Consider the following 21,689-nt stretch of genomic DNA (forward strand, 5'->3'; position numbering starts at 1 on the left):
TCCAAGTGAAACCACAAACAAACCAAATGCACGAAATACTGACAAATAAAATGCTCATTTGTGTGAAAGGATGATCAAAATAAATTTCACTCTGACGGTGTCTTCCAGCTCCAAAACTCTCAAGTTCTGTGCGCAGTACAAGTAATAGCAAAAGAACTTAACTAACAGTTCTGGAAGGTGTAGTTTAATCATAAGCATGTCCCTAGCCGAGTGCCTGGTACTCCGTAAGCTCTGGGCAGTTGCTGAATGAATGACTAAGTAAAGGAGCCCAAAGTGTACAGGAAGCAGAGTGGAATGAATTGGCATCATCCAGGAAGTCCTCAGGGTGAAGAGCTCACTCAAGCTAAGCCCTGAAGCCAAGACTGCAAAGTGCCATCCCTCAAGGCAAATCCAGCTGCACGGATGTGTTTCATTCAACATACGCAGTGGTGACGGTGAGGATGGTGAAAATGGTGGTGGTGGTGGTGGTGGTGATGAAAAAGAAAAAGGTGGAAAGAGAATTTTTAAAAATCAAGAGATTCCATGTTCAAATACATTTATTTCTGTTATAAAACAGATCTGCCTTTCTGGACCCTAAGGCTGCATAGTGGCTGCTCCGTTTCTTGGGGTGTTGTCTCCCCAGTTCACCCCAGGTCCCAGCCTCTCTCTCAGTTGTCTCCCCAGCCAAGGCCAGGTATCAGTCACAGTGCATTTCCATGCATGTATTATTGCTTTCTAATGGAATAAAAATACTTCTTGGACTCAGAAAAAGTAGTCCAAGAGAGAGTCATGTTTTAAAGAAAATGTGAGAGAGATCTCTTGCAAAAATGAAGTTTCTATGTCATTAATATTAATCTAAAAGTACCCATTGAAGAAACAGAAATTACCTCCTTATGTTATTAACTACCTCCTTCTCAGCAGGACCTTCCATAAGCATCCTCTCTAAAACTACAGCTCATCTCCTCACCCACCTCCGTGCAGACTTCCAAACCCCTTCTCTCTTAGTTCTTCTCCTTAGCACTTACTCCTGTCTAACGAATTATACGTGTTCCTGGTCCATCTACTGGTGCAGTCTTCCAGTGGAAGTGGAGGCTCCATGAAGGAAGGAATTTCTTAGGTACAACTTCGTCCCTTGTACCTAAGACAGTGCCAGGAACATAGTAGGTGTTCAATGAATGAATGAATGAGTGAACTCAGACAACTTCTCTAATTTCCTTTTCTGCGTCATATCTGCCTTTAAGGACAGAGAGGCTGTGGATAGGCAGAGGAAGGCATGTGCCTCCCTAGTAGGGGAAAGTTACTTCCTGGAAGTAACATGAACAAAGGCTTAAGCCGGCAGGGCGCAGGCACGTGGAGTGGGAAATGAGCCCTGTACAAAGCAGAGTCTAATCAAAAGGGAAATTGTGTCATGGGGCTGCCAGCTAAGAATTCACCACCTGTGTGAGCGATAAGGTGGTGCCCAGCTGCCCCCCATCTTCAATCCAGATCAGTGCCCCACTCCAGCGCCATAGCTGTGCACCCTTCTGGTCCCCACCTGGGCTGATCTACCACCCTTCAACTGATCCTCCAGAACGAAGGCTAAACTGCTCACTGTAGACTATGAAGCTCTGTAGGATCTACAGGCATCTGCCCACTTCTTAGCCACCAACCCTGCCTCTTCAACATACCCGTTTTATCACACCGAACTACTCTCCGAAGCCTGAGCAAGCTTGGGCCACACGAGCCTTTGAGCGTGGTGTTGTTCCATCTGATTGGGAGGCCCACCTTGCCTCATCCTAGCGTTCCTCAAGATGCAGAGCAAGTAGCCCAAGTGAACCCCAGTCCATAGCCCCAGTGCTCCCAGCAGGCCCGGGACCTTCTCCCCATAGCTCTGCACCAGCTGGTGCTTCTCAACCCCGGGAATGCCCAACACCAGAAGCAGCCTGCAGCAACCAGAAGATGCAGTGTGGACACATGTGAATGGTCCTGAGATCAGAGGCACCTGCAGCTCTCTCGGCCCCTGTGTAGACTCCGCCTTGAGTGGGCCGCCCTCCCTTCTTGGGCCCCTCTGGAAATCCACTGGTCTTCTGTCCCCAGATACTCCCATGGGCCTCTTCTCACCAGTCCTGATTCAACACCCCATCTTTGCTGTGGTTTAAGCTCTCCTGCCTTTGCCACTTGCCCCCAGTTCAATCCACTTTGGGCCACTGGTTTCTTCTCTTGAAAAAAACCTGCAACCAGCCCCTCCCCACACAAGCTTCTGCTCCCTTCCACCAACTCCTATCAACGCTGATATCACATTGTACTGTTGTTTCCTTTGATGTCGACACATCCCCTGAAGAGAAAGTTCCTTGAAAGTCAGGACAATGTGCTTTTCGTCTCGGTTAGCCCAGCACCCAGTGGAGTGCCTTCCTTAGAGAAGGCCCTTGGCACACGTTTGTTGACTGAATGTGTGAGATGTGCAGCACCCTTGGGCCTTTAAGGGGAAGGACAATGAAGTACATTAGAGCAGTCGTACTGTATCAGAAAGTTCAACTCATAGGAAGATAAAGACATACATCTATTTTTAAATTACTGCAGTAAGATTTGTTGGGCCCTGACTTAAGGTCTTAGAAGATGCGAAAAGGTCAATGTGAAAAGCTGGGTTAAATCTGAAAATTAAAAGATCTTTCAGAGAAAGGAAACAAAGTTCAAACCGCAGGGCTAAATGTGCACAGGCGATGTCACACGGTTTACGCCTTAGCTCTGAGGATCTCAGTTTTCTGGTTTCCTGTGTATCAGAATTAACTGGGAGGCCTTAGGGAGAGACTCATTAGAAATGCAGATTTCCAGGCCTGGCTGTACCGACTGAGTCTACTCACAAGCACCTTGACCAGGCACCTGGGTATGGGTGACCCCAGAACCACATAAACCTACCCATTTTTTATGGAATTGGGGAAAAGCTCTTTTTCTTTAAAAGACCTGTAAGGAGTTTCCATAATTTCCCAAGGCATTCATTATCATTTCCTAAAATCCCCCTTTTTGAATCAAGGTTTAGGTAAAACAGCTGTTTCTTACAACTTTGTGTCTTTAAGACTGTTTTCTAAAAAAAGACAACTATCAGGCAAAAGCTCGACAGCTTCTCAGCTTCTCATGGGAGGGTCACTCTTCAGACCAAGAGACGGAGCATCGGCTTCTGAGCATAAGGCCTCGCTCCTGTGAAGCCTGACTTTCCTCTCAACTGCAGAGAGAAAGGGAAGGGAAGCCTAGAGACACCCCCCCCTCAGTGCTGACTTAAAAACCACTCCACTTTCAATCGTCTTTGGGGAAACCTTTGCAAAACCTTACCTACTGGGAAAGGAAGAAACGTGCAAATGGGCTGAGCCTTTTTTAATGCCTGTAAAAACGACATTCAATTTGACCTGAAGAGACTTGATTTTCCACCTAGAAAATAATCTGAAGAAGTAAGAAAATGAAAACTATTTTCAAAAGGCTATTTAATTTTCCCTTTATTGTAGCAAAAAGAATGAAGAGAATGAGGCATGTGGGAATTTGTGATTTATGGATCACTATGGCATATTACAAAAATTCAGAAATAGCTCCTAATGAGAAAAATACAAAAATCAGACCAGCAAATCTTACACTTACTAATGCAGGTAAATAACGAGAGGTTAAGGTTCCATCCCTCTTAGCAAAGACTCACAGTGCACGCTCAGAAGCCTGAGTGACGGAGGTTTCCGACTCCCCACGCACCAGGAACAAAACAGAGCTCTTCAAAGTAGAAAAGAAAAGCAGCCTAAGACTGGGGCAAACTCAACACAATCACCATCATAATTATTTACTTCCAGAGCTCCTTTGGCTAAGATTTTTTTTTTTTTTTTAAGAGATGAAGGATATTCTCTAAGTACCACTGCTTAGCTACTGAATCTATCAACAGATAGCCCCTGGTGTTTTATCTTTAGATTCCAGTGTTCTTCCAGGACTGGTTTTATACTTATCTGCCATAAAAAGATGATTCCTCCGAGGGCTTTGGATTTGGGTGAAATCAGATTTATTGTCTGGCTTCTCAACTTGATTCCCAAGTACAGGGTAATAGGAAAAAGAAAGCTCTTTCAAGTCCCCACAGATTCCTGTGGCAGGGCGGTGAAAATTCTGTTTTCTTTACTACTTTCCATTTCATAAGAGAAATCGTCTCAGGGAGAGGATTTCTAATGCAGTGTTGTTAGCTACAGACCATTAAGTACGTAGGGCTGGATTTCCAACCTATGTATGTAGCCTTATGGGGAAATTCTCCATTGTCACAGAAACCCAGGGGACGAATTGGTCCACGGAGCTCCATGAGTAAAAAAAATACGAAATGGGAGCACTTTTGCATTTTCAAAAACAGGAGGACTCTTTAGAACTTCCCTTTTTTATTCATACTTGTGTGTTGGAGAAATTGCCTATATGTTGTGGCGTGGCACATGTAGGACGTTCTTAGCACCACCTGAAAGTTATTATTTATGCTGATAGTTAAGATAGATTAGATGATGGACAGATAGGCAGAGAGATCAATGCATTCAAGAACAGTATAGCCCACTGCCATATCTGCCAGAAAAGTAGCCAGGCAAATGAGATTTGGTTGTTCTTCTGCCTTTGGACTTCCCAGGAGAATCTGCAATGTTAGGCTAAAAAATGTGTAGCCTTGTACTATTTGAAGGGCTGTTCTAACCATGGACATTGTTAGAAAAGGCCTAGGCAATCTGGGAATTACTTTCAGGGTTGCTCTAATCATGATGGTGCTTGAGAAGGTTGATAATTAGGAAATTGGAAGACAGCTAAATCACAGTGGTATTGGAGAAGTCTAGAGAATTAGCATGAGCTGGTAATCTGGGGAGAGTACAGATTTACAGAGCACTGCACCCCACCCCCCATACATTGCCCATCTTTTCTGGAACGAGTGAGACCTCCCAACAGGCCACACAGCCTTTAGAATGCATTAAAGCGCCCTAGCAGGCCACTTCTGTTGCAGTGGCTAATCCAAGACTGCGGGCTCTGCAGCTGACTGTCAGGTTCAAAACCAGGCCCTGCTTCCAAGGCCATGTGACTAAGGCCAAGGGATTCTACCTCTCAGGGCCTCAGTGTCATCGTCGTCCAAGCGGCACTGTGGGGACTAAACGGTGAGGTGTGCGTCAAGGATTTAAGGTGACATCTGCCACACAGCAAGCACTTAATGACATCTCACTAGACCAAAGGTCAACACAGAGCTGCAGTCTGTAGAGTGAAAGCACCACTAACTACCTTCCAACATGGTTGTGCAAATCGACACCATTGCTGGTGTCCAATGGGCATGGTAGCTACCACTGTTACATGATTATTATCAGCATCCATCTCCCCTCCTGGGTGAGTGTATCAGTGACCCCTCACTAGACAGCAGCTTCTTGAGGACAACAGGGACAGCTTTGTGAGCGTACCCCCTGCGCATTTATAATGGGCCCCAGATGTAGAAGGGCCTGCACTTGATTTAAGGCCCTGCTGTTGCCATGTTGAAATTCTTCATAGTTTTTAAACAAGGAGTCCCACATTTTTATTTTGCACTGTGCTCCACAAACTATGTAGCTGGTCCTGAGTTTCTTACTTTGTTTTGTAAGCCTGTCTACCAGGCACAGTTCTTTACACATAGCAGGCTGGTGTCAAATGTTTGCGAACTAAATTGACATTGCCACCAATGAATGACAACGGAACATGACTTCATTCATTCAAGGCTCTTCCCAAATTTAAGTCTCTTTGTGGACAGGCCTTTGGCCACTCATAAGAGCTGATGAGGACAATATTCATTCAAAGTAAATTCTGTAAATGTAGAACTGGATCAAGTATTTGCAGTATCTACATTCATAATTCCAGACAGATTAGTGAAATGTTAAAAATTATTTTGTAGAGGAGGTAAAAAGGTGGAAAATATGTTAACAAAATCACTGGAGAAAAGGCAGTTGCTAATGTTTTTAATATTGGCATAGTTAACAACTGATTTAAATGCTTTCTTGGCCAACATAAAAAGGCTTTTCAAGGGAAAGGAAATAAATTATAATGCCACTGACCATGACTTGTTGTAGAAGTACCCATTATAAAAGAAAATCCTTTCTAACTAAGTTTTACTGTTCTGGATCTAAGCTTTTTTCACAGAAATGAAAATCAAATACTACACTTGATTTCATTTTGGAATATTGATGGGATTAAAATAGCTTTAAATTTTCCTTTGACTCATTAAGCTGGAAAGTCAAAATGCTAGAAATGCATACTTCTGCATTTGCTTCAAAATAGACAGAAATGGATAACTGTAGAGAAGGATTTTTTTTACTTTTTGCAGAATGCAACTTAGAGCGAAAGGACCTATTGGGAGAAATTTGAACCAATTTTAATGCAGAATTTGGCTATATATATAAACATATGTCTATACTTGTCATGTAGCTTTAGTTGTCAAAAAATATCCTAAAACTTGTATAGTCAAAGAAAGTATCAATAACAAAATTTCACAGCCCCCTTTTAGAACTGTGGCCTTAACATTTTGTAGGGAAATAAAGCTTTGGTTAACCTTGGCTCTGGCAGACCTCATTAAAATAACAGCCTGTCAGTTTCAAGTTTAAAATAACAGGGTTGTCAGTTTTATATGCAGTGGAACAATCTACAATTTTATTCTCTGGGAAAAGACGGTGGGGAATGCTGGATGGGGCAGAAAGATTGAACAACACTGCCATCTGGTGGCCGTAATGAAAGGTGGTCTCCAAACGCAAGGGAGGTTGGACATCTTGAAGGCAATGGTGAGATGTTGGGCTGCCTGGAACATACTCTTTTGTACCAACTTTTTGACAGCCTATTGTCTTTAAAATGCATGCGCATACAGAGTCAATATGCAATTCATAATCTCAAAATTACAGCAGGTCAATAAGACTCTGCTGTTTGGTGACATGTAATCTCTGCATATCAATGATTCGATGCAATTAACTTCAAGAAAGCGACTCCTATGAGGAGGGGATCCCAGGAAATCTTTTAAGATTTTTTCCTTTTTAAAAACTGTCACATATCTGATGGTTTGTTACATGAGTATCTTAGTAGAAATTCATCAAACTACTCATATGCCATTAGTATATGTATGCTTTTCTAGATGATTATTCTATTTCAGTATAAATTTTTTAAAGTAAGCCAAAAAATCTCTGCCACATAGGCAAAATATGTCAAATGTCACAAAACTGAATGCTATGTGTTCCCATTTATATAAGTAGAAGCAATTCTAGAGGTGGGCTGGATCCCACCAGACTTCAAAAGAAACTACATCAATTCAGTTCTTTACCGGTACACTTCGGGCTGTCAGTTAGGGGGATGCCGAAGAGGCCAGGAGAATGACACCAAAGAAAAGGGAGAAAGATGAGTTCTGCTGATGTGAAGCATAATCCATTCAAAGAATTCAGCAGGACATGCTGAATACTCTCATGTTTAGCCTTCAATTCATTCAAACAAGTGAACGCATTTCACACCACTGGGCCCCACTCCCGATGTGTTCAGGAAGCACCTTAGACCCACGTTCTCAATACAGTAGCCACCAGCCACACATGGCTATTGAGCAGCTGAGATAACGCTGCATACAGAGCTGAGATGTGCTGTGGCATAAAAGTCACGCCTTGAGGTGTGTGCCGTCCGGTGTGGCAGCCACTGGTCAATGTGCCTGTTAATACTGGGGATGTCTGTAGACTGAACTGAGATGTACTGTGAATATAAAATAGACGTTGGATTTTGAGGGCTTAGTACAAGAAATAATGTAGAATATCTCATTACAATGTTTTCATATGTATTGTATGTTGAAATGATAATATTTTGGATATGTCAGATTAAACAATATGTTATTAAAATTAACTTCACTTTACCTTTTTATTAATGTGGCTACTAGAAACTTTGAAATTGCACATGTAGCTCATGCTCATGACTCGCTTTGTATTTCTAGTGCATATTGCCACTTGAGATTCTCGGTGTGTCCCTGCCTAGAGGGCCATTCTTCCGTTTTACACAGTTGTTCATCTCCCTGTAGAACTAAAAAGGGCGTCTCTAACATCTTTGCTGCTTATAGGAGACTAAGAGGACCCATTTAGGCTATTGGATGTTTATGATCCAAAGGTCAGAGTCAAGTACTATTATGTCATGGAATCTAATCCTAAGAGGCGTAAATGGCACCCCTCCTTGGTGCCGCATGGGGTAAATTGGGTCTTTATGGTAACCAGATGGCTCCCAGGAAAAGGTAATTTTCCTCACAGGGGTAAGAGCTTGATTTCCAAGGAAGCACACTTTAGTCACCTATCCATCTGTCCCCAGGGTGATCTTTCCACTCATTAAGCACTTCCAGCTCCATGTGCAATATGTTAACTTAATAAGCTTTATTAAATCTTTAATATGATTGTTGGGGGCAGTATTTTCCCTATTTTGAAACTAATCTGTGGGGAAATTGTGCAATTTTTCCCAAGTCACAGTTCAAGTAAACTGCTCTCCACGCACCGTCACTTGCACCTCTCCCCCCGATTGAAGAGGCGTCACATCTCCGAGCTTTGGCCACGCAGAGGTCCTCTGCCAGAGAGCTCTTCCCAAGTCTTCTACCTACAGAATGTCATTTATCCTTTAAGGACGGTCCAGCTGCCACCTCCTCCTTGGAGCCTCCTGGATCCCACCTTCTCCTCAATAAGGGAACGTTGATTATATTTCTCCTGGTCTACAACCCCTAATCATATGTGCCATTTATTATGCTTATTTATGTGAAAGGCTCTGTCCCCAATAGCTAGTAATTTCCCTAAAAACAGGACTATGTCATACATATCACTGTGTGCCCAGTACATTACAGACACTAAATGAGATTGTGTGTGTGTGTGTGTGTGCATGTCTGTGTGTGTGTGCTTACTTGAACTGACCACCCAAGGATAGGTTCTAAACAGTCCATAATATAGAGACATTGACAAGATGGACACCCTCCCTATGGTAATAACTTTATTTTGCAAGTAAGGACATCTAGAATTTGAATTTCATTTACAAGTTGATTTGGGGACTCCGGATTTAAATTTACCCTCTGCCCCTCTTCTACTTATTTATTCATTTGTTCAGCCTTTCATTCGCTACCTCTTGAGTACCCCTAGACACCAGGCATTGTGCCAGATGGGACACTCAGCAGTGTCTCAGTCTGTCCCTCAGGGACCCCGCACCTATGTCACCAGCAGTCTGGGCAGGAAGACCCCCAGTCAGAGTGAATGGGGAAATCTTTATGACATGAAAAACCAGAGGGATGTCTGTGTGCAAAGACTGGGGAGGTCCTAAATGACTGTAGTGTTGAGGGAGAAGCCGAAGAGGAGAGACACTGGAATTGAAGCCCACAGATGAAATTATCCACTAAGACATGCTCTCCTCTTCCTGGTGTATCGACGACATGTTTAAGTCAGAGTTCATAGACATCCTGGGGTTCTGTGATTTATGTTCTTGGGTGCATTTATTAGTATCTCATTCTGTTGTCCCTTAAATCCCTTAAGCCCAGATTACTGGCAATGAAACTTGACCCAGTTCCCAATTAAATCCATGAAGGAAAAAGCAAACACAAAATAGTTATGATATAACACAACCGATAAATATATGTATGATATAACACAATCCTTGCAAAAACAGCATTTATTATGCACCACACAGTACAAGTCTACATAGTTAAGTATAAATCAAATCACATATGCCCAGCAGAGATGTGTATGTTCTTTTTGTCTATTCCATAGGAGATTTAGGGCAACCCATCTCTACCCTAAATGGCTTTAGAATGTAGATAAACCCAATTTCTATTCACCACTTGCTGAATATTCCTCTGTGCTGCATCTAAACTACCTCGTCTTTGTGGATACTCTCACTGTTGGATGAAATCATGTTCACTGTCTCTTACTTAAGAAAGCTCTGCTCGAGTACACCAATCCCAGGTGAGCAAAGGGATGTTTCTCATTCCCTGGTAAGTTCCAAATGTCTGTAATGGCTTCAGGGAAAGAGACCAGAAGACACACCTATTTCTCATCTTTGGTGTGAAAGAATACAGCCCCACACATTTGGACTTAAATGATGAATTCTAAAACGTCCAGAAATGTCTAAACTCAAAATGTAATGCTTTGCCAAGGCTCCTCCCCTTTTTTAAAATTGGCAGACATACTTGTAATGTCCTGGATTTCATTCCCTGAAGACAAAATCACACATGCTCAGAAGAGATGTATATGCTCTTTGTTGTCTATTCCATAAGAAATTTAGTATTTATCAGCATTTTAAGAATAACTTCAGGAGGTTATGAGCTTAACAGAGTCATTGCATTATGTCAATCATAGGTAGAAGCAGAGACTCCGTATGGATTTCTTGCATATTGTCAAAGACCCTATGAAGGGGTTACACATTTGAAGTAATGGTTGGCAAACAATCAGAATTTTTTCACCAAGACTGGATGTTCAGAACACCAAACCTTTTTCTTAAGTTGGCAAGCTTGGACTATTGAATATACAAGCTTTGCCTGGCAGTGTCCTGAATTAGTGCTAATTTCCAGGTCTGTCCTATGCAAAGCGACCAGTCCCGTGCTACTGCCATGATCTTGTTGGCTATATCAGGAAATCTGCCTTTCTAACCATAAAGAACTTCCATAAGTTTTCATTCCATAGCAATAGCATAGGTGAGGATGGGAGCAGAGGTCAGTTTTTAAATATTCAACCTGCTTTAATGTGCCTTACATAGCCACTAGAAATACTGAATTCATTCTCTTCCTTTGAGAGCGCATCTGGGATCTTTCTGTCCTGCCATATGAAGACCGTGTATCTAATAACCTATTTTAGAATCAGCCCTTGCCGCGATTCACACTCCAGGTCAGGGCAAGTTCCTTGGGGACGTCTGCACCACACAACCAAGATAATACCGGAGAAACAAGAGAGGCCAAAGTCAGCAGCCAAGGAAGATAGAGCTGACCTCAAAAGCCAAGAGTAGAAAGCGAGAGAGCAAAGACTGGATAGACCCAAGGACAGAGGTGAATCAAAGAGAGAATTTGTCAGGTGATGGGCAGAGAAGAATAGAATCCACTCTCGGCGAATGAAAGTAGCTCTAAATTGCAAAGGAACAAAGCAAACCAAGAGAAAGAGTGAGAGACTCAGCCTCAACGCCAGTCACAGAAGGAGAAACGAGAATATGCTCACGTTTGGTAGTCAAGCCACATCTACGAAGAGCCCCTCCACCAGAACTGCTCAAAGAGGGAACATGACTTGTTCTCAGGTCAGGCTGCAAAGTCCCACATCCTCTCTACATTAGGCATAGATGTCTGTCATTGGGAATGTCACATGGAGTCTAGGTGGGAATCTGTCAAGAAGGTTCCAGAAGCTTTGGACCATGGGACCTCTGCTGAGCCACTGAATTCTGATTCAGTGATAAAACCACCCCTTGAAATTATTTATATTTTCAGTCTTGAGAAATAAATAGTGCCACAATTTAGGCACCCACTGTGCAAAGTGATACTTTGATTTCATATGTACTTCCACAGACCAAACATCTTCCTGTCAGTTTCTCTTCACTACTGAATTCAATATTAGTTCAATGTCAGACTGTGCCATGCCTCAAGGATGTGTAGAAGTCTTACTAAAATGCTTGCCTTACTTGCCTTAAATGTAGTACCCTGGGGAATAAGGGACAATCAGAACACTAGATAGAAACATGATGATTTGAAAGTTTGTTATTTTCTTTAAATGTGCTGCAGAAATTGACCCAAACAGCATAGGAATGGATTTCTGATTATTCCATATTCATTCCACTTTGAGGACCAGTGTTTTGCCAGAGAAGGACTCCATCTGTCTTTTCAGGGTCAGGCCTTAATACAGTGTCATAATGTAGCCAAGAAATCCCCATCCTGAAGCCAAAGGGAAGACGCACACTCTTTAAATGTTCCATCCGATTCCCAGTCCCCTGAGAAACCCGACAGAGCTAAGCATTGTCTTTTGAACCTTCAGAGATTCTCTCACTTCCCACCATTTTTTTCATCCTTCTTAGCTTTTCCTGCAAAATGCATGTGTATTTGTCTCCTTGAGGAGTCATGTGAAAAGCACCATACCCCAGGGGGGAATATGTCACATGCGAATAGACTAGAATTTGTTGTTGAATTCCCCGGGAATGTCTGAGAAACCCAGCACGTGAGGGTGGTTTTAGGTTGTGTGGTGACCCGAGCACTCGGTGGAATCTTGGGTGTGCTGTGTGGCCAAAGTGTGCTTGGGGCTCCCTGAAAAACTGCACTCCCCAGGCCCCTGCCGTCACCCCCAAGACTTATCTCCCCAAAAGGAAACATGTCACAAGCGGCTTCTCCACACATTCCAGAACCTACCCAGGCACGACGCTATAGACAGGGACAACGTGAGACGTGAAAAAAAGCACCAAAGAGTTTCAAACTCAAAATGAATGGAAAACTAAACTTCTAGTGCATAGGATGCTAAAAACTGGGCTTGACTGCAGACTTCAACCTGAATTGAGGAAGTCACGATGTCATGTGAACAGCTTCCCCATTGAGATACATGGCCTGCATAACCCCTACTTCCTCAAGAACATTAGTAAGATTGTATTTACAAATATTTAGCCACATCAGGAAAATTAGTATTCCCTAAGACTTCAGAACTTTAAACACTTTGCTCCAGACGCTGCTTGTGTTGTCAAGTGAGTGTGGGAAGTTGTGAGCAGGTATAGCCACAGACCTCTGATCACTGACTGAGTACGTATGACTTGAATTCTACTGCAAGTTCACACAGTAAATTGAATGACTTGCTGGGGTACTGAAAGGTCGTTATTCACCCAAGCAAAGCTGGACAAGATCACTGTCTGTAAAACTAGATTGTTAAACTCTCTGGTTGCAAACATGGCATTATATATCATGAATTTCCCTTAACTTGGCCAAGTAAAGTGCTCTTCTTATCCACAAGGTAGAAACGAAGCCACCTTTGTTTCTTTGAGCAGACTGTTTTCCAAAGCTAACAAATGCCCTTAAGTCTATAAAATATTCACATTGTTTTTCCCCCCTCAATATGTATTATTTAACATATAGCCCTTTAAATATTAACCATCTTTTTTCTAAAGATATGGTATATATTATTTACATCCATTTACATTATGTTTTCATACAGATGAATTAGGCACACTTGAACCTTTCAGAAGTCGTGGGCAAGTAGGGCATCTGCCAGAGGCGCACAACAGGTGTCCAGGGAAGCGAATTCTGAGGTGGCCTTTGCGGAGGTCACTCCTCACACTTCACAGGGAAGATCCAGAGGAAATAAAGGTCCAGGCAGATGGACTTTGGGCCTTAGGTAGGCAGGTAGACAGTATGGGCAAAGTCTCTCGGAGCTCAAATATGCGCTGTCCAAGAATCTACAAAGGAAATGAAGGCTCAAAAACATCCCAATCAGAACTTAATAGGTCGCTCACTTAGAAAACCAAAGGGAAGGTACTGGAAAAGGTTTGTCTCTATGAGGATTATAAAGACTGTTTAAGATGGGATTCATCTCATTTTTAGTGCAGTTCTCATAGTTTTCCTCCAGGCCGAGATTGCCTCTGAGATCTCCCAGGCTCCTGCATCGTACCTGTGTAAATTATACCTGGAATGACTTTCCAGATGACAGGAGACTGGGAACCTAATTAGAGGATTGGAGGGGATCATCTGAGATTCCTGTCTCCCTCAGGGGATAATCAGGTCAAGAGAAAGCACTTCTGGGGAGAAGGCTTGCAGCATTTGTCTGTGTCTTCCTTACCCTCTAAAGGAAAGTCCAGAAGGCAGGAACTGGCAGGTAATCGATCATTTCTGAAATCTTACTTCCCTTAGCAGATAACCGGCAGCGCTGTTCACATATTTATTCATTCAACAAATATTTTTCTCAAGCACCTGGGATGCACACAGCGCTGTTTACCAAGTCTCTGCTGCAAGGCAGGTATTCCCTGGGGGTCAGGAAAACCCAGGAGTTTCTTAGCAAAAGGAGGAAATGAGCACCAGAGCGGCGGCTCAAAGCAGCGGCTTCTGCGTGGATCGAATCACCCCACTGTTGGAGGTGAAAACTTGGGAGGCCACGATGCATTTTTTTGTTTCTAATCCCTCTGGATAGAAATCTGGCTTCCTAATGGTCCCCATGGCAGAGTTCAGGAGCCACAAAAGAGCAAACATCAGCTAAGCCGTATTGGCTTCGGAGAGAATATGCTTTTCCCCAGACAGGAAATTTCCAGGCAAATTGGTACTGGTGCTCCCACAGCCCGTTGCTTGCCCATGCCTATCATGTTTGCGCTGTGTCTGCGCACCCGCCCTAGACAGGGAAGCTAGGAGCCCTTCAAAGGCTGCAACTACATCCTGGCCTCATTTGTATCTACAGAGTGTAGCATAAAACCTGACTTAGAGAAGGCACATAAGAAATGATAAAGGAGTGTTAATTGAATTCATGCTAACAGTAAAAGCCTTTTTATTGTTTAACCAACATACTGAATTTTTTTTCTAAATTAGAATACACTTCCCTATCTCCTTAAATTGACTTCACTGAATGTTTTTGCTTGCTAAGTCACTGATTCGAAATATATTTTATCCGTCCTGTGCCATAAACTAGCGAGCTCAAAATTTTTTGATTTCGCATCTGTCAGCAAAAACTCAGAATCCTAGACACCCAGTGTATTTGTAACTATTTATGCATAAGTTATATATGAGCACTACTGACCTGATGTATATATCCTGTAGCTTGTAAAAGTTACACAAAGATTAGAAACGTTTGAAGAACGAGATAAAACAAAGAATCTTTATTATTTTTACTTTCTAATGTTGCAGACATATCAAGAGTAAGAGAAATATCACGCGGGTCGTGTGATTGTTTGGCACCTGCACTTGCACTGTGTGAAATGAAAGAAACCAAAGTTTTTTGCAAAAGTCATTTTAAGTCACTCGTCCATTTAATCAGTGTTACATGATCTAATCCATAAATGCATTTAACCAGCACATATGGACTGTGATAGATTTCAACATCGTGGAGCAAGCTAAAGAGGAATGGGAGGGTGCCACTGTGAGCCCCTGTCCCCTCGGGAAGCCTTACTCTTCCCACGGGATAATTGAAAGTTAGCCGTGGCCGTATGGACTGATGAAAGGGCATACCAATCTGTGGATAAATTCAATATTGGCTAAGCTGAATTCCTTTTACATTTTTATATTTAAAAAATAGAAATAGAAAGTTCTCTGTTTTCCTCCTGAATCACCCTGAGCCGTTGTGCACACCACCCTGGGAATGCACACACACTCCACCACCATGTGCTGTGGAGACCATGGTTGTAGGCCATTGTCCCTGTTAAGCCCAGGGGTGAAGAGTACCAATTCTGAAGGCTGCATTCTGATTTGAATCTCATGTCCACCGTTTACTAGATATATGGCAAGTTTTTCCACATCTAAGCCTGCTTCCCAGTTGCAAAAAGGGAATAATGAAAATGCTATAGCACGGACGGAGTTGTGAAGGTCGAATGAGAGTGCTTTAGCTCAGTGAAAGCTCAAGTTAGCCCCTAATTACTCAGAGTCGATTACCGCCCCATGCTGAATCCAGCAAGGCTCTTAAACCCCAGGTGCCCCCCAAAACAGCCTCATTTCTTTTCCCAACTTGTCATTATCTTTAACTCTTTCAAGCAATACTGAAATGGTTGAAAAAATAATAAAGTGAGCATCCATACACCCCTCGTGTAGACTCAGGAATGGCTGACTTTTTTTGCTATTTTTAAACAAGTAAAAGACAAATAATACTTTATCTATACATATCTCAGCCTGAATCTCCAAAAAGCAAGGGCACTCTCCTATGCAACCACAATATGCTGACTATATTTGAGAATATTACCAGTAATTCAGTGATATCATCTGCCATCTATTCTACGTTGAAAATTCCCATTATTGCAAAACTCTCTCTAATAACTGGGTACCCATCTCCAAACCCAGGATTTGGTTAAGGCCCACACATGGCATTTGGTTGATATATTGAGAATTTTCTTTTCATTTAGAACAGTCTTCCTATCTTTTTAAACGTTTTACCTCTTTTGAAGTGTCAAGGCCAGTTCTCTTATATAAAACCCCATACACTGGATGTGTCTGATCATTTATTTATGGTATTATTTAGTTTGTCCTTCTATTCCCAGTATTTCCTGTAAACTGGAACTTGTTAATTCAGAATCTTGATGAGAGTCAGGTTGACTATTTAGGACAAGATTACTTCTTAAATGAAATTACCACACAATAGTCCATGGAACATCCTTCTTTTTGCTTCTGATTTTATTAATCCATTTGTTTTTAGCAATCACTCTACCTTGTCAAATTTGTCCCTCTTTTGTCAAATTTTACAGTTCTATTAAGGGTGGTTATGGAAATGATTACCACTGTGTTCCTATAGTCAAGTGTTCATGGATGTTTTGACCAGCCTTAAGCTAAGAGTTATAAGTCTTCACTGAAGCCAGTAATTGAAATAGTCAGAAATTAGTATAAACTCCAGATAAGTTTTAAATGACAGCTCATATTTTCCCTGTGGACCCTTACCAGTATATATTTGGATATATATTTGGATCAGATTCCTAGGGCTTAACAGAAGTTGTTAACTTTCAGATCTCTCAATGGCATAGATGAAAAATATTTAATAATCAGGAATGACTAATTTACTAATGTAACACTATTGCTAATATAATACCAGACAAATGGTAAATATAATTTGCAAGTATTAAAAAAGTTAATTTACAGTAGAACAGCTCATTTGGGAAGTAGAGAAAGGAAAAAGTTGTAAATTCCATATTTGATCCCAGATCTTTGCCCCCATCAGGTTTGTGGTATTAATGAATGACAACTCACTGTTATTGTCAGTAATATATTTTTACTAAAAGTGCTTGCTCACTATTAGTTTCCAGGAAGAAAAAAAAAACTCCGGTCTGGAACTACAGCAAAGTAGTCACATGTATTATTCAGAAATAAAAATAAAGAAAATGAGAAAATATTTCTAAAAGGTGTAAGAATGGGAAAACTTGCTTGAGACTGGAAACTAAACTACAGGCATTCAGCTATTCTTCAGAAGCAAAGGCATGTTCCTCTCTGGTGGCCAGTAGGGCCCCTTTTCTCCAGCTGTTTCCATCGCCATCCCTGTCTGGAAGTGAATGAGCTGGTGTTTCCGTGCAGAATGTCAAAACAGCATTTACATCTCTCATTACTCCCTTGCTGTTACCACCTTCAGCTGTACAGTGAAAATGCCTGGCTCCAGAAATGCCAGCATGCACATAACGTGACTGTAAGATGTGCTGCGGTGAATCCCTGGGGGGTATCCACACGCCCCTCACTCAGCCTATTCTACTGCAAGGCTCCTCCCCGCCCTTCTGGGATAAAAGTCCACACTGCGTGGCCACCAACTACCTTGTGTTACCATATTGTCTATGACCTTGTAATAGAATGGGGCAGTTAAATCCATTTTTTCCATCAACATCTATTGAACACCTACTGTGTGCTCAGGCCTATGGGACCAAATCATCCCGGTTTGCCAGGAAATCAGCAGTTTTAGTGCTGAAAATTTGGCATCCTAGAATCCCCTAAATCCCAGGCAAACCAGGGTGGTTGGTCAGCTGACCCATACTAAGCACAGAGATAAAGACAAATTGGAACTCTGTCTTGCATCAAGAAGCATGTGTTCTTACAAAGAATCAGAAAAGTAAGCCAATTATAAGGGTTTGGAGTGACCAGTACTTGGAATCATGAATAGGGCACCGCGGAACACAGCAAGTTGGAGCTAAATCTAACTTGGGGGCCAGATAATGCGTCTTGAAAGAGACGATTCTTGAGTTTGATTTAAAGAGTGAGCAGCAGAACATACACACTTCAGTTTTGCAGATATTAAAAGAGGAGATACCTGTGGGACACCTTGTGATTTTATTCTTTCTCTGCATCTCACAATATGAATATTTAGTTCAGGTCCCCACAGCCTAAAGGTGCCATTTTAGGATGAAGCAGGCAGAAAAGAGAATGCTCATTCTTGGTGTACTTTATTCTGGCACAGAGTAAATCTAACAGTATTTAAGTCCTGAAGCTGGTGATAGTTTTCTGAACTAGTTGTGAAAATGTAATACCTGTGTCTTTCTCTGGGGTTTGTGTTGGGGAACACTGACTGAGTGGCCTATGTGTATGAGCCTAGATGGGCAGTTCCAGAACAAACCTAATGGGAGGGATTTTATTTTTGAGATGTTCTACTTTGAAAAAAAAAATCAAACTTCCCGAAAAACTGCATTTAAGAAAAAATTGTTTACCTCCATTTAGATTCACCAATTATTAAAAATTTGCCACATTTGCTTTCTCAGACCCTGTCTATAAGTCTGTGTTTATTATCATTATTATTATTTATTATTACTATTCCTGAACCATTCTAGAGAAAACTGTGGAAATCATAACCTTTACTTCTGAATACTCCAGCATGTATCTCCTAAGAACATGGCATTCTCCTAAATCACCACAATGTAAGTTCATATTCAGGGAATTGAACAGTGATACACTATTATTATTTAATATAGGATCTGTATTCACATTTTGCCAACTATTTCAATAACATCCTTTATGACAATTATTTTCCCAATCTAGCACTGGTCCAGAATCATACCCTGCAATTGGATGCCATGTCCCTTACTCGCCTTAATCTGGAAGAAGTCTCCAGCATTTCCTGGTGTTTGATGACTGACATTTCTGAGGCATACAGGCCGGTTGTTTGGTAGTATGTTCCTCACTTTGGGTTTGTCTGATGTGCCCTCGTGATTGGATTCAGGTTATGAATTTTAGCTCCATGAATGATGTAACCTTCTTGTGACATTACATCAGGAGGGACCTGAGAGTGATTTGCCCCATTAGTTTGGCCGTTTGGATAAGGTGGGGGTCTGCCAAGTGTCTGGACTATAAAGTGACTGGTTTTCCTTTTGGAAAAATGAGTGACCCGTGGGGGATACGTTGAGACTGTGTGAATAACCCGGACCCTGTAAAACTTTCACCCAGCGTTTTTGCATTTGTACTAGTTTGCTAGGGCTGCTGTGACAAAGTACCAACTGGGTGGTGGCTTACAACGGAATTTATTGTCTCACAGCCAGGAGGTCAGGAGGTCAAGGAGTCGGCAGGGTTGGGTCCTTCTGTGAGCTGAGAGGCAGAACGTGTTCCCTGCCTTTCCTCTCGCTTCTGGGTGTTTGCTGGTGATCTTTGGTGTCGGCTTCTAGATGCATCACCCTGATCTCCATCTTCATCTTCACATTCTCCTTGTGTGTCTGTCTTTGGGTCCAAATTTCCCCTTTTTATAAGAACACAGGTGTATTGGATTAGGGCTACCCTATGACCCCATGGTAACTTGATCATCTGCAATGACCCTATTACCAAATAAGACCACATTCACAGATACTATGGTTAGGACCCCAACATCTTTTGAGAGGGATGCAATTCAACCCATGATAACATCTGTTGATGATACTTGCTGAGATTAATTATCACCATGATGGTAGCAAAATGGTGATTTTTCTACCTCTCATTCTTTCAACATTTATTACTTGGCTTGGGGGATTACCAGGTTTTTAATAATTGATAAATAGACAATATAGATCCATTCTATGGCTGGATAGAAATGGCCACATATATTTAAAACGAAGAATAAAAATCAGATAACAACATGCACACAGCTCGGTGCCCAAGTGGTAACAGAAAAGGACTGACTCCCCCTGCAGATCCCCTCACCGTCAGACTGTCTGGAAGGAGGGCCAGGGGGTTGCCTGCGGGCCTCTGTCAGCATGAATGGAGGAAATCCATTCAAGCTTGTAGGTTTTTAGCAATCCTAAATGTTTTGCTGCGTGTACGCTACTTCTGGAAATGTCATTACTCATTGACATCTCTCATGCTCTAAAACAAAAGTAACCTCACCCTATCCAAGGGTATGTGCCAAGGTTCTCCAGTTCAGCAACTGGTCATCTTCAGCACCTTATGGAAGAGCAGACATTCCCAGTACTATCGCCTCTGTCAGCATCAGAATCACAGATAAGCAAGGACCCAAAACTGGGCAATTCTAAAACGACTGAGAAATATGACCGGGGACAAAATAAAACGTCAGAGATCTTTCATTTCTCTGTGTTCACTCTTAAGCCTGATACAAAACAAAAACTTTGGAATATGTTTCTCAAATCTATATGCCACCCACAGTACACACAGAATCCTCTGTTTCCAGAAGCTGTTGATTTCCAATATATAATCCTAATGCCATTCCTCTCAGCAGTTCTCCCTTCTGGGACGCTCTGTAGGTTTGCTAGCACGGCTGTAAAAAAGCACCACAGACAGAGTGGTTTAAACAACAGAATTTTATTGTCTCACAGTTCATTGGCCAAAAGTCCAAAGTCAGGGTGCCAGGAGGGTTGGGTCCCTCTGAACCTCGGGGAAAGGATGTTTCCCAGGCCTCTCTCCCAGGCTGTGGACGGATGTCCTCTTCCCATGGCCCTTCATATCGTCTTCCCTCTGTTCCTATGTCCAAATTGCCCTTGTTTATAAGAACAGTGGCATACTGGATTAGGGTCACCCTAATGACCTCATTTTAACTTCTTTACCTCTGTAAAAACCCTGTCTCCAAGTAAGATCACTTTGGAGGTGCTGAGCTTTAGGTCTTCGGTATGTGAATGCTGGGGAGGGAGGCACATAATCCAACCTATAACCGGTGCAGATCAGCCATCCACAGACTTGCCCAATGTTCACACAGGAAGAATAGGAATCGTGGTGGTGACTGCTTGAACCTGGATACTTATTATAGAACCAGAATGGTACTAATCCCTCGCCCTACCCTTCCCACAGATGAAAAGTCAGTCCTGAGCCTGAAAGCACTAAAACATGGTGTTACTAAGCTTCTCCCAGCCATCAGTTCACAGGGCTGCGGATTTTATACTTATCTGTATTTGGAAATGACTTTTCACTCTAAAAATCTAGAGATTTTCTAATGTGTTTGGGCTGCTGCTCACCATCCAAGTGTTCCCTGTATGGACCTGTCATTTGGTCAAGAGCAGAGGTTTTCAGCACTCACTTAAGGAAAATACTTACTTCTTGTAAAAACAAGTAGACCATTGGAAAAACATTCTATCTTGTGGTGCATAGTCTAGGGGCATTTATCTGACATCCAAGCAAATGAATTCTAAAGAACATATTTAGGATGTTTGCAATCGGGAAACACCTATTTCTCCCAGCTGGAGAGAGGGACCTGAAGCCAGCTGAGATGCTTCGTAAGTTTTTAATTCAAAGGATGGGAGGACAGAAAAGGTGGAAAACAAAAAACCAATTACCTGAGAACTCTCTGCCAGAGGCTAGAGGAAGAGGGAGGGAGGAGGGAGCGAGGCTTTCCTGGACAATGAATCCTGCAGCCCCGAGTCTCATAAGACTGATAAGGAGCTTGTGCTCGACCCCGTCACAGGTTTCCTAACCTTGCCCTGCGCTGCTTCCTTGTGTAGACAACGCCTGGGGAGAATGTTCACTCTCTTTGCCTGCTTTCTTAACCAGGTCACAGACATAAAAGAGAAACTGAAGCTTTCTAAAAAGGTCTGGTCGGCGTTGCCCTACACCATCTGCAAGGATGGGAGCATGACAGCAGGCGCGGCCAGCGAAGAGGAGTGCTGGAACGGACACAGCAAAGCCAGGTGAGGGGACTCGCTGTGCTCACGGGCCGGGCAGTGCGCATCCCGCC

The 21,689-nt window shown here is 42.4% G+C and overlaps 1 protein-coding gene across 2 annotated transcripts in view; it reads left to right on the forward strand.

Annotated features, from left to right (window-relative positions):
- GPC6 (glypican 6) overlaps positions 1-21,689 on the forward strand; it is a 1,076,178-nt gene that overhangs the window by 1,032,898 nt on the left and 21,591 nt on the right. For both annotated transcript variants that reach the window (XM_036893720.2, XM_036893721.2), the window contains one exon: positions 21,506-21,642. In XM_036893720.2, coding sequence (XP_036749615.2) covers positions 21,506-21,642 — 137 coding nt within the window. The remainder of the gene's footprint in view (positions 1-21,505; positions 21,643-21,689) is intronic.

Source organism: Manis pentadactyla, chromosome 17 (genome assembly GCF_030020395.1).
Source record: "Manis pentadactyla isolate mManPen7 chromosome 17, mManPen7.hap1, whole genome shotgun sequence".
In the NCBI taxonomy this organism is placed as follows: Eukaryota; Metazoa; Chordata; class Mammalia; order Pholidota; family Manidae; genus Manis; species Manis pentadactyla.